General features: G+C 35.4%; 2 protein-coding genes across 2 annotated transcripts; one reads left to right on the plus strand and one right to left on the minus strand.

Annotated features, from left to right (window-relative positions):
* Nucleotides 1–566: 566 nt before the first annotated feature.
* On the plus strand, nt 567–5034 carry LOC114714685 (EH domain-containing protein 1). The gene is made up of 16 exons (XM_028899444.1): nt 567–743; nt 848–927; nt 1108–1176; nt 1273–1330; nt 1732–1787; nt 1903–1945; nt 2031–2098; nt 2310–2423; nt 2553–2655; nt 2754–2803; nt 2930–3058; nt 3146–3397; nt 3490–3569; nt 4147–4273; nt 4408–4551; nt 4632–5034. The coding sequence occupies exons 1-16, from the start codon at nt 659–661 to the stop codon at nt 4815–4817; spliced, it is 1644 nt and encodes a 547-aa protein (XP_028755277.1). The 5' UTR covers nt 567–658; the 3' UTR covers nt 4818–5034.
* Nucleotides 5035–5925: 891 nt separating this feature from the next.
* On the minus strand, nt 5926–9351 carry LOC114714692 (uncharacterized membrane protein At1g16860-like). The gene is made up of 4 exons (XM_028899450.1): nt 8482–9351; nt 7470–7625; nt 6553–6764; nt 5926–6452 (listed from the first exon to the last, which is right to left on the minus strand). Exons 1-4 carry the CDS (start codon nt 9211–9213, stop codon nt 6260–6262), a joined length of 1293 nt encoding a protein of 430 aa, XP_028755283.1. The 5' UTR covers nt 9214–9351; the 3' UTR covers nt 5926–6259.
* Nucleotides 9352–13420: the final 4069 nt, after the last annotated feature.

Consider the following 13420-nt stretch of genomic DNA (forward strand, 5'->3'; position numbering starts at 1 on the left):
CTGCTTTTTCATTTATTGTTGTTAATAATCACAGGCAAAAAAATATGTTGAACACCGAAATTTGTTTCACACAGTAAAAAAAGATTAAAAAAAGTCAAATTATCTCTCGATTTTAATCTTGATTATTTACATTTACCTTTTTTATTTTTAAAAATATCTTAAACTGTACAAAATTTAATATGAAACTTGTTGACTTAATTTATGGAAATTATTCGGAATTTTTTATTTATTTTGGATCTTTGAAGTGGAGCCCAACCAGTTCGGTAGGGCCAGAATGGGTCCCACTCTCGTAACTGACGCCTCGTACTGGCGCTCTAATTTAAAAGTTTAAAAAGCTCAATTCAAATTGGGCTAAACAGTAAGCACCGGAACCAAAACGTTATCCAGTGGGACCCGCTAACAGCCGCACAGGCGTCAAATCTGTAACGGTCCAGGAACCATCGTTATAAGCCCAAAAGGACCCTTCGTTTTGACACGTTTATCTCCCGTCAAAATCACGCCCACGATTCTAATCATGGTTGGCCGCGCAGCATAGCAAAGCTCGATCTCTGCGCGGAGGCCAACGTTTTGAAAATTGAAGAACGAATCATCTATAAACGTTCTTCATTCGAAGAGCTTCTTGAAGTTCCGAGGAGTAGAGTTTATTCAAAGTTGAAAAATGATGACTGGGAGTGACTGGCTCAGTTCGTGTTCGAAGGAGCAGACGAAGATCTACCAGGAATGGTTTAACTTGGCCGATTCAGGTTTCCTCCTCTTATTCCTGCTTTATTTTATTTATGTTAACGCATCAGCGGTATTTCAATTTCCTTCACTGTATCGACTTCTTTTCCCTTCTTTTGATGTGTAGATGGAGATGGCCGTATCACTGGTAATGATGCCACCAAGTTCTTCGCAATGTCCAATTTATCTCGTTCTCAACTTAAACAGGTTTATAGCTTCACTGATTTTGTAATTGCTGCGCATTTCCGAATCAACTCTGTTTAATGATGTTTTGGTTTCTAAGTTATTGTTTTATGAATCATTCTTCGGTGTTCATATAAGTTGTTAACTGAGCATGTTTCACGAATTAATTTGCGAACAATAACTGATATTGTTTGTATCTCTTAGGTTTGGGCAATCGCAGATACCAAAAGACAAGGGTTCTTGGGTTTCACGGAGTTTGTTACCGCGATGCAGGTTGTTGTGTGTTTGAAGTTCTCCCCCCCCCCCCTCCATACGGTATGGTTTTATATGAGAATCTGACATTGAAATTATGCTTCTGACATCAAACAGCTTGTTGCCCTGGCTCAAACAGGATATGAACTGACCTCAGATATCCTTAAAAATGAAAGTAAGTTGATTAATTCCTTTAGATGTGTCTGTCTGTCAAAATTAACAATGCAGAAATAAGGTCTTTTGATACTGTGCATCCATTTCCTGATTAATTCACGGGAGAGAGTTTGGAAAGGTTTCTCTAAGGAAAGAAGTATTCGACATTCAAATTATATGGAACATTGAAAGAGCATGGAGATGTTACAAATTCTGTTTTCGTTCATTCTTCTAGAATTGACAAATCAACCAGATAATGATCTTGGGAGACGGAAACTTGAAGTATTTCCCATTTGTATCAATTTGGATTCGCTTCAAAGAAATGGCTCTTTTGCTTGTTGTAATTTCTTGTCATCGTTGATACTAAATTCATCTTTTCATTCCCACCATTTGATCCACCTATTTCGCTTCTGTTGGTTACAGTTGACAAGGAAAATATTAAACCTCCAGTGATGGATGGAATTGATGCTTTGCTGGAAGTAAGTACTAAGTTTTGTTTATCTCTCTTGGTACTTAATTAGATTTTATTATTTCAGTGGATGACTTATAACCTTCCTCGTCCTCCTTTTCGTTTTCCCCTCTTTCTGGTTTCAGAGAACTAAGAGTTTAACGATCAAAACCCAACCAGAAATAAATGGTAACATACATTATTCTTTTCATAACATACGGCATTGCATTGTTTAATTAACAACTGATTAATTTACTTCATTGATCAAATGTAGGCGCAGCTCAGCCTCAACCGTTGCCACCTACTCTTCGGCTCGCGTCAAAATCAAAATCCTTAAAGAAGGTGCATCCCACTTGATCCTTCTTTATTTTCCCATCATTTTGTGGTTTTGATTAAAGCCATATATCAGCCTTCAATGCTTGGTTGGCATATTTCGGTTCCTATCCGATTTTACTCTGGATAATGTGTATTTTCTTAAGATTTAATAAGTGACCTGCTTGATTTGAGATCATTTACTTTCATAATAAATCATATAAGTATTTTCTTTTCTCAGTTACCTCTCCAGTCAATCACATCTATAATTGATGGTTTGAAGAGATTGTACGTTGAGAGGCTTAAGCCACTGGAGGTCACTTACCGTTTTAATGATTTCGAGTCTCCCTTGTTGGTAAGTGGCATTCGCCTATCAGTACAAGATGCTAAATTTTGTTATTTAATGGACAAAACACTATTCTAACCTAGTGGTGGTAATAGGATATTGTTAAGTTTGCGGGTATTTGTGATTTATCATTTTCAGACCAATAGCGATTTTGATGCTAAACCCATGGTCATGCTTCTTGGTCAATATTCCACCGGAAAAACAACATTCATAAAACATTTGTTAAGATGTGATTATCCAGGTTGGTTAACTTTACACGATCTTAAAAAAGATTCATTATGAATTATTTCAATAATAAAATTACCATACTAATGTAATTTTTTACTTCTCGTTGATCAGGAGCGCACATTGGACCCGAGCCTACAACTGACAGATTTGTTGTTGTCATGGTATAACAAGCATCTGGTGTTTTTCCATTACCTTTAGTAGTCAACAAAGCGCAGATTGTCTTATACTTAATGTGTTTGAACTCATACCTTTATGTGATGATTAAAACAATATCCTTTTATTTATAGTCGGGACCTGATGAGAGGAGTGTTCCTGGAAATACCATAGCTGTTGATGCTGATATGCCTTTTAGTGGTTTAACAAAATTTGGAGGATCATTCTTATCAAAGTTCCAATGTTCTCAGTTGCCACACCCAGTGAGTTTCTTAGATTCTCTGAATTAGGCATTGTACTTCTTAGTTTTAAAATTTTGCCATTTATGAAGCGACTTTTTACTCTCTCAGCTTTTAGATGAAATCACATTTGTGGACACCCCTGGTGTCCTATCTGGTGAGAAACAAAGGACTCAACGAAGCTATGATTTCACTGGTGTTATATCCTGGTTTGCTGCAAAATGTGATCTCATTCTTCTCCTATTCGATCCTCATAAACTTGATATCAGTGACGAATTTAAACGTGTAATTTCGTCTTTACGTGGCCACGATGACAAAATTCGTGTGGTTTTGAATAAAGCGGATCAGGTCGATACTCAACAAGTAAGTAACGCGTTAGTTATCTGCAGCTTAATTCATTTTGACCGGGCCTTATTAATATGGTGTCTGACTATGAGCCTTGTGCTGTATTGTAGCTCATGAGAGTTTATGGAGCATTGATGTGGTCTTTGGGTAAAGTCTTGAATACTCCTGAAGTTACGCGTGTTTACATTGGGTAAGTCTGTCGTTAGATGTCTAATGGCTTTAGCTATATCCATCCATTCTCATGCCAAAAATTTATTTGAATAATGGTAACATCAATCAGTTATTGAGCCAGACCTCTAAGTAAACAATTTATTTAAAGATTTTTGGTGGTTAACAGAGTTGAATGGCAGTTCACAGTTGTGTAATCCATGTAGCCAACATTATCTAGTGGGATAAGACTTGTTATTATCGTAGCATTTTAGTTAAAAGTGCATTGAATTGATGGTATGTCCAGATGCCTCTCAATTTGATTTCTTATCATATTTGGAGTGCCCTCTTGTTGGAATATTGGTCAATAAGCAGAGTAAGTTATTTCTCACTCACTCAATGGAAGGCTCTAATTTATATAAAGAGCCATTCACTTCACATGTAGGATGTATGGTGAGGAGGTAGTATCCTCGGGAGGTTAACATGGTCCTCACATCATATATTGCCCTAAAGAGTTTTTAGGGTTATGGTATTCATTTTGTTCACGCCTCTCATAATTTAATGTTTTTTTCGGTGTATGAATTTCACTACTTAATTTTTATTTTTTCCCTACCTTATAGCTCATTCAATGATAAGCCCATAAAGGAAGGCTTCGCTGGCCCATTTGGTGTAGAACTCTTTGAGAAGGAACAAAATGATCTACTTGCAGACTTGGTTGACGTTCCTAAAAAAGCTTGTGATCGCCGGGTATGATATGACGCACTATTTTGATTAGACCACACAACCTGATTTTTCATACAATTTTAATTGTCAAGTATATTACTTTCATTTAAGGATACAAGTATAATTGGATTTGGATTTGGAATTGGAATGTAATGCAGATCAACGAATTTGTGAAACGTGCTAGAGCTGCTAAGATGCATGCGTACATTATTAGTCATCTAAAGAAAGAAATGCCTGCGATGATGGGCAAAGCTAAGGCTCAACAAAGGCTTATTGATAATCTTGAAGATGAATTTGGAAAGGTTTGTGTCCTGTACCTTCATTTCTCTTGGTCAATTCAATCTCATTATTGCGAATTATTTAACTACTCAATAATAAACAGGTTCAAAGGGAGTTTCACCTACCTGCTGGCGACTTTCCGAACGTAGAGCATTTCAGGGAGGTCCTGAATGGATACAGCATTGACAAGTTTGAGAAACTAAAGCCTAAAATGATACAAGCTGTCGACGACATGCTTGGATATGAGATTCCTGAGCTTTTGAAGAAGTTTAGAAACCCTTATGATTGAAGAACGAGGAGCTTCCAGGCCAAAAAAAAAAAAAAAAGAACGAACGAGGAGCTGAGAAATTGTGTCTTCATTCGTGGCCTTTTTTGTCACTAAACTGTTTGAATTTATTCTTAGCATGCAACCCATCTCTAGGTTGTATCGAATGGTTGGATTCATTTATATTCGTGATCTTGTGCCTATACGTTGTTTGACGTATCAGTTTGCCCTCTTTCTTTAACAAGAGAGTAATTAATACTCTCCTTTTTTCTTTTTTTTTTGAATAAAGAGATATATTGATAACAGAAGTATTTACAACAGTTTTGCAGAGAATGAAGCGAAAGCTTAGACGATACTACCTCCGGCGTAAATATAAACTAAATTTTTTTAAAAGGTTAGTTTTTAATAATATTTTTTAATAATTTAGTTTATATTTTGAACCGGAAGGAGTACTAATTAATACCCTCTTTAGTCATTAATATCCCATTTAATTACATTATGTGGATTAAGGTAAGAAGCTAAAATTAGTTCACAACTTATTTTTTTAAAAAATGTTTCCAAAATTATCCTTTAATTATGGTTACCTCCATCGTCTACATTATTCAAAACAAATTGAATAAGGATATTTTTGATAATTTAATCATAAATACTCCTCCATCTGTTCCTCTTCCAAGATTTTCGTCTCGAGATGTTTTACAAACTGTGGCAAAAAGCATAATTAAAAATGATGCTTTTAATAAACTGAAAAAACGAGTTAAAAAAGAATATTTCATATAAAATTTTTAGGAAAAAAATGAGAATTTAAAAAATGTTAATATTTCAGTATTGCATAAAATAAATAATTTTTTGAAAAATTGGATGAAACACATTGTTATATGAAGGAATATTTCAGTTAAATATTAGAAGACACTATTTATATCTACAAAGAAAACAAATTAATAACTCAGTCCAAGTTAGAGCAGGAAATCAGAACCCTTTTTTAAATAAATAACACAATTCGAGATGAGAAACATATTTGTAAAATAAAAACAAATCAATATTTACATAAAAAAAAAAAAATAGTATAATAACGGGGTTTCTCATTCCACCCTCGTATATATAATTGATAATGACACTACCAAACTCATACTTAACCATTAACACTTTAAATTTTATTAGCAACAACAGTACATAGAAGCAAGAATTAACAGAAGAAACACGAGCTACTTATATACATAATATGAACAAAAAGAAAATGAGCATCTTTTTCAAGCTCCTTGCTAGTTGCAGCGGATGTGAACGGATCTTGTTAAGCGTCTTTATACATCACATTAACCACATCAGCATGCTTCTCTGCAGTTTCAAAGCCGATTTACACGAACTCCGGGAAGAAGGAAACTCTGATTCTGAAACAAAAGCCTTTCTCCAGCTTCTGCCATTTCAGCATTGTGATCCCAAGCTTTGCAAGCAAAAGACAAGCGGAGTTTCTAGACAGGAACAACGTCAGCATCTTGATTATCATCACATGTGACAACCAGACCATCCACATACATAGGCAGAAGACAACGGACCCATTGACAACCTGTTGACACGGGCTCTGGTGATGGAACAATCATGAGCACATTATCGTGTCGACGAACTACTCCCATCACACTTACGGTGCTTCCTTCTTTGATGTACCTAAAATTTCCCAACTTTACATTTTAAGTATGAAAGAGCAATCACACATGAATCAATGAACTGAGGCTTAATGGTCACAGGATGGTATATATATTCATACCCTTCCTTGAGGCGCATTATGCGGTCATCACTCGAAAGTTTACGGTCTGTGAGCCAGCTTAAGAAATTTGGAGATAACTCTCTGTTGTCATTTGTTACTTCAACTACAGTGGCTGGTTTCACAAAAGGACAAACCTTGGCACCGTAGCCTGCTTTTACTAATGCCCTTAACCCAGACTGGAAATCTGATAAGTAGAAGTCTGCTACATATTTCTGCTCAAAGAAAACAATAGATTTACTGGTATTGGGTATGGAAAACAGCCCTACCACATATGTCGATCAGGATGTGGCTAAATATGTGAGCGTACGTAAGTATTAATTTATATGTACAGGTAGATATATAAATTCATGATGTAGCAGTTTCTCTCCTCTATGGGAGTTCTCAAGCACTGAAAAACACATTAAAACGAATAAATCTCTGAGCTTGCTGACAAACAAGAGATGTGACATGGGTGAGTGGACATACTGATTCAGACAGGTAACAGAGCACACTAAAATACTAAAATGTGGGATAAATGAAGCCAAATGTAAGTTCAAAAATTCTTAGTTGTTCGGAAGAGTTAAAATGACAAAAAAGGTTATAGTCTTGTAGTGATGAACCCTTCCCCAAATTTCCACTCTCTGGACTAGGTAAACAAAGCAGGCACACCAATTCTCTCGCACAAAGAACTTGTTCTTATGGACAAAAGCGGTATTTGTGACATGGGATTATAAGCATCCTAAACGACACAATAATATTGATTGCCTGTTGGTCTATGTCACAGACTCATGGTAAAATGTTCCATCAACAGGTTTTAGAGTCACTTAAGAAACGAGATGTCCCTACACCACGTGCCTTGTTTGAGTTTTATCAATCATCATTGCTCGATCCAAAATCAGTTGACATAAAGCATCAATTAAGTAGTTCAATAAACTAACCTCAGAATACCTTGAACCCCAAGTAAAAGAGCGGTGTTTAGGATTTGCAGATTTCCCTCCCCATCCTCTGTATTCATATAATTCTGTCGAGACATGTACACATCTAGGTACTTTTTGGTAGGAAGACTCCAAAGGAATACTGCCACAGGTTACAACCTACATGAAGAGACCAGAGGCATATGAAAAGGCAAAATTTTTGTCCTGATGTAGAAATTTAAACTTAAATCACATTCGCTTTAATAGCATTGATATCAATGGAATATATTGCATGATATTGCAAAAGCTCTGAATACTTTCAGTGATGACCAAAATTTCAGATGGTGAAAGAGATGGAAAAAGAACCGAACAATGCAGCAAAATGGATGCGTAAAAGCTTTCCAATTATGTGGCTTCGACTTCCCTAAATTCCAGAATGCAAGAAATTAATAAAGTCAAGGTTAAGAATCAATCACTTTAATGCATTGTAATTGTAAAGAAACATTGCTCTAGAGAATTCTGTCCATTAACCCTTCAAGAAGCAAGTATCTGGTCCATTCTGACCCTACCTTGTAAATGCACCTCACACGCCCCCCCCCACCGGAAAAAAAAAAAAAACCAAAAAAATTCTATGCTCAATTCATGCATCAAACCAAACCTTCTGGCATTGTTATTATTGCCCCTACTTCTTTCTTCATTTTCCCACTTCTTCTTCGGAAGTGCAATCTAATATCTAGGACACTGGTAAACCCCAATCGGCAACCACTCATCATTAGAATAATCACAAAAGGGAGTCGCCATCATTATTATATATCCATCCGTCATACAGCATTCAAATCCATACCTAACAAACAAATTTACCCATCCATTATTAAAAAAAAAAAATCAGATTAGATCATTGCAATCTCAATAAAATCAGAGGACAACCAATTACCAGATACCACCATTAAGCATTGGCGAGTCATTGTCTGAAGAAAAGAAACGCTTGGGTCAACAATATAATGAAAGAATTAACAATAAGCACAGATGAAATTACCCCGGTGACCTTCACGTACTGTCCATCAACGGCGCCCCTAAGCTCAGCATCAGGATACCGTTTTACAAACCCTAACAGCCCTCGTCTCCCCCAAGCGCAGTTCCAAACAAACAAAACCAGAACCGGCACGGCAATTCCCCCAAGAGCCACCAGAATCGCCGCTTTCTTCACCGCCACCATCAGAAACGCCCCCACAAGCAGGCCCATTGCAACCAACACCATGAATACCCACACAAACGCTTTAGAAAGCCTGAAACCGACATTCATATCGTCGTTCAAGCTCGTCACGGCGGAGCCGTAAACCGCCTTCCCGATCGAACCCGGTTGTTCAAGCTGACCCGACCTCCTCCCGCCATCCGAGGAACCCATCGGGCCGGATCCTGCTGGACCCGAGGTGATGAGAACTGTGGGCTGAAGCGGAATCGAGCCCGACGTCTTCTTCGGCATCGGACCCGAACCGCTGTGCCTCCCTATCGGACCAGAGCTGGACGCGGATCGCACCTGCCCACTGCTATGCTGAGATGACGAAGAGGGACGCGAAGATTTCAAAGGAGGCGCATTCGAGGATGGGATATCAAACATTTTACCAAGCTCGCCCGATTTCTTAGGGTCACCGCCGGTGTAAGGAACGGCGCGTGACGCCATTGTGGGTTGGCGCTCCTTGAGCTGCTCGGGTGGACCCGAGACGTACAGCCCACTACTGAGCTGGTGCGAAGGGGTTCGGCTCCCCATTTCAGAGAGAGAGTAGTTGCAGAACGAAAAGGGTGAAGAACTTCCTCGCTGCTCCAACTATACTGGGGTGAGTGACTGCGAGTGAGTAGGTGGGGCGTGATGATGGCGGAAGTGGAGAGAGGGGTAAGAAGAAGAGGAAGAACGGGGAGGTCCTTTGGAATTGCGGAAATGGGAGTGGGATTCCTGATAATGACACCTGTATCCTTGTCTCTCAAAATGGCAGTTATGTTGAAGCCGAGTTAAAACACAAATTTGTCTTAAAAATTTTTATTCACCAAGCGCCAGTATTCAAAAATATTTTATGTAAATTTTATTAAAAGTTTAAAACCATAATAATATTATTTTTATTATTAAAAATTTTAATAATTAATGTTATTTTTTTAAAATTTTTAAGATAAACTTGTATTAAAAAAACTTACAAATATTTAGTACTCATAAATAAAAAATTTAAAAATAAATTTATACTTTAACCTGCTAAAATTTGAGTTTCATTTACATGAATTAAAAAAAAAAAAAAGAAGAGAAGGGGCGTTTGCCTTGGAGAAGATTTCTCTTGGCTTACTGACACGAGTTTAGATAGATTGTCTGCTCCCTATTTCTATATAGGGGATCTATAAATAATTAAACCAAACTGTTGATGGATCAGAATGTTACAAAATCACGCCACGTATGAGGGGTTAAATTCGTGCGAGTCATCTTTCCTTTCAGAAAAGCAAAGTATGCATCTATAAAATATATTTTTTAAAAGAAAACAGACTTAGGTAACTTTTACAGAGAAAGTAAAAAAGAAATGAATCACTCAAAAAGAAAAAAGAAAAAAGATAGAGTTGATGCCCTTAAATTGAAGGCTCAGAAAACTAAGCCGTGTTTATTTTCAGAGGTAAAACGAGTTTGGCTTCAAATTAAGCACCCGCCATATGCCATGAAACAGCAACCTAATTAGTCTTACTAAAATGTTTCTTCGTTTATTTAATGGCCTGCTAGCCTAACGACGTAAAAATTCTCTTGTGTGAAAAATCATGAGTTCAATTTCGCTTAAAATTTCATGTCATTAGTCTTTACTTTTCTTTCTCAAAAAAATAGTTGTTGGTTTAGACATTTTACTCCTTGTTTGGATAAAAAGAATAAGAGGAAAGAAGATAGAGAGAGAGAACAAAAAAGAGGAATAATTATTTTTTTCTAACATATTTATTTCATTTACTGTAAAAATACTTTTAAAAGTATGATTTTGTTTCTACTCAAACACCCTTTTGGTTTAATTAATCATCTGCTAGCCTGACAACATAAAAATTCTTTTTATGTGTTAAAAATCAAGAGTTCAATCCCGTTTATAATTTTAAAAGTGTTTAGATAGAAACAAAATTATAGTTTTAAAAGTAATCTTACTATATACGAAATAAATATGTTGAAAAATTTATCTTGATTTACCGAAAAATACTTTCTAAAAGTACTTCTGTATGCTTATCCAAATACTCCCGAATTCATGTCATTAGTCTTTACTCTTTTAGCTCAAAAAAAAAATTGTTGGCTTAGACATTTGACCTCCTGTTTGGATAAAAAGAATAGAAGGAAAGAAAACAGAGAAAAAAATAACAAAAAAAAAACAACCTTTTTTTCTAATATAAGATGGGAAGGAAAAACCAGAAGGGAAATGGGTCCTCAAAACCAACATTTTTCCACACAAACAAATTCAGCGAGTGCTTTGGTCGTTTACAATTTTCACTGAGCAATGCCACGAAACAAAATCCATGTCACTGCCAACGTTTTTTGTTCTCTTTGTTAACAATATAATGTGCACGTGTCCTCCAATAATGCCTCTTCCTGGTTATCTCCGCTTTTTCCCGCGCAAAGCTGAACCTTTTAACACGTGTCGAATTCTAAGCGGCTAAGATTAATCCAATGAATGTTATTGTCGGCAACATCTCTCTTCTCCTTTTTCACGGGCATAGGATCCACGCCCATATTCTCCCGCCGCATGCTTTTTTATTTGTTTATTTATTTTCCCTGACTCACTCTGCCTTTTTAGTTTTTACCCTTTCAGTAAATATTTGTCCAATTTATTGGCAGTTAAATTAATTAATTACGTGTATTTGCGCAAATTCTAATATTTCAGCTTGCTCATGATTTTTTGGCCCCCAAAAAAAAAAAGCCTTGCACATGATTTCATTTTATTTTAGAGAATATTGTTGAATTTTTTAATGAGATGAACTTTGCATTGTAATAGAAGGAATTTAGCTTCAAGTTTTAGGCACGCTTTTTACTACATGTATTAACGTCAAATGCCGGATTGCATGAGCTCCCTCAAAATTAAGAGGATGTTTAAATTACCGCTTCTTAATAGAAGATCTTGTTTGACTTTTATTTTGATTCTAAATATAAAATTTTAATTTACTTTGCCTTTCATTTTTTAAAATGGTCCTTCTAATAATAATAGTTCTAACCAATAAACTTGATTATTAAAGATATTTTAAAAAAAACAACACCTATATTTATTTAATCTACTCGTATTAGTTAATTAGTTTAGTTTTTTAAAAGTAGCTTTTAGGAGTTACCATTCTTTTTCTGCTTGTCATTCTGTTAACCTGCACCCACCAAAGATGCCAAGCAAATTGATTTTTATTCAGTTCACATGTTCCTTTTTAAAGCAAACACACCATTACTAGAATATCATTTCTCCAAATGTATATACCTAATTTAGCCTTACGTATGAGAAATGAGGTGCGCCATTTATTGTTTACGTGTGATACATTTTGTTGTAATTTTTAAATAAATGTGTATCTATATAGATAAAGAAGGACATGGGTGAATGTTATTTTGTAAATGTAGTATAATTAAAAAAAAACTTATTATTTTATGAGGAACTTGTACTCGTATATGTTCAAAGATAAGTAAAATAAGCAATTGATTTTAGAGAAAATTCCAGAAAAGGTCCCTCGAATATATGAAATCCCAGATTGGGTCCTGGAATTTTCAAAATGACAGAAAGGGTTAGTGATCCAATCTGTCATTTGTGAAATTAAGACCAATTGACAATTTTGCCCCTGACTAAGTAAGTAGTTATTCTCTACACAAATCTAGGTAACGCTTACAATGTTCTAGTGATTACAAGATTAGTTATAGTTAATAATTACAAGATTAGTTGTAGTTAATAATAAGGTGCCTGACTATGAAAAAGTGAGTAGTTATTCTCTACACGAATCTAGGTAATATTTACATTGTTCTAGTGATTACAAAATTAGTTGTAGTTAATAACAAGACACCTGAATATGAAAAAACGAGTAGTTATTCGCTACATGAATCTAGGTAATACTTAAACCCTTATAGTAATTTCTTAAATCATTGTAGTGAATGAATACAAATGAGGGCAAAATTGTCAATTCTTCTTGATTTGCCAAATGACAGATTGGGTCACTGACCCTTTCTGTCATTTTGAAAATTTCGGGATCTAATCTGGGATTTCATATATTCGATGGACCTTTTTTGGAATTTTTCCTTGATTTTATATATGCACGAAACAGAAGATATTGGATGATCGTTTTAAATTATATGCCTAGAACTGATAACTCTATGCTGACGTCTTCATTTTTAAAGAAAATTATTACATATTTGATCACGTTCCATCTCCGTGTAACTGAGATGGATGGAAATTATTGAATGAATGGTATTCCGTTTTTACTAAAAAAAAATTGATATTTAAACATTTTCTTGTCGGTTCAGTTGCATCAATTAGGCATCACCCGTAAATTTTATCGAAAATATATTAATTTATATATAATAGGCTAAAAGACAAATTTTGTTAATTTGCTTTAGACCAGGTATCACATGGAAAAAGGACAGCAGAAATGTAAGATTTTATTTAAAGACAAATATATTTCAATTTTGATTATTTAATAAATTATTAAATGGGTCCTACCTACTATTTATTAGATCCTCTTCCACTGCTTGTTGGTCTTTCTGGCTTCCATAATTGCTCTCACTCCCAAACGATGAAGGTTGATGATGTGGTTCCACTGCTTCCGGTGCCCCCCGTCCCCATCGATTTGAAAATTAAGTATATCTGATAAATACTCTTTTAGTTATTAATATAAAACGTATTTAACTAATTTGATTAGATTTAAAAAATTAGGTAAGTTAGTTAATTATAAAAAAGTGACATATTTTTCTTAAAACACCATAGTCATCTTTCTTAATACCCCTTCTACTTGAT

This window comes from Neltuma alba, unplaced genomic scaffold, assembly GCF_004799145.2.
Source record: "Neltuma alba isolate B1F8T4 unplaced genomic scaffold, ASM479914v2 tig00011524_pilon, whole genome shotgun sequence".
In the NCBI taxonomy this organism is placed as follows: domain Eukaryota; kingdom Viridiplantae; phylum Streptophyta; class Magnoliopsida; order Fabales; family Fabaceae; genus Neltuma; species Neltuma alba.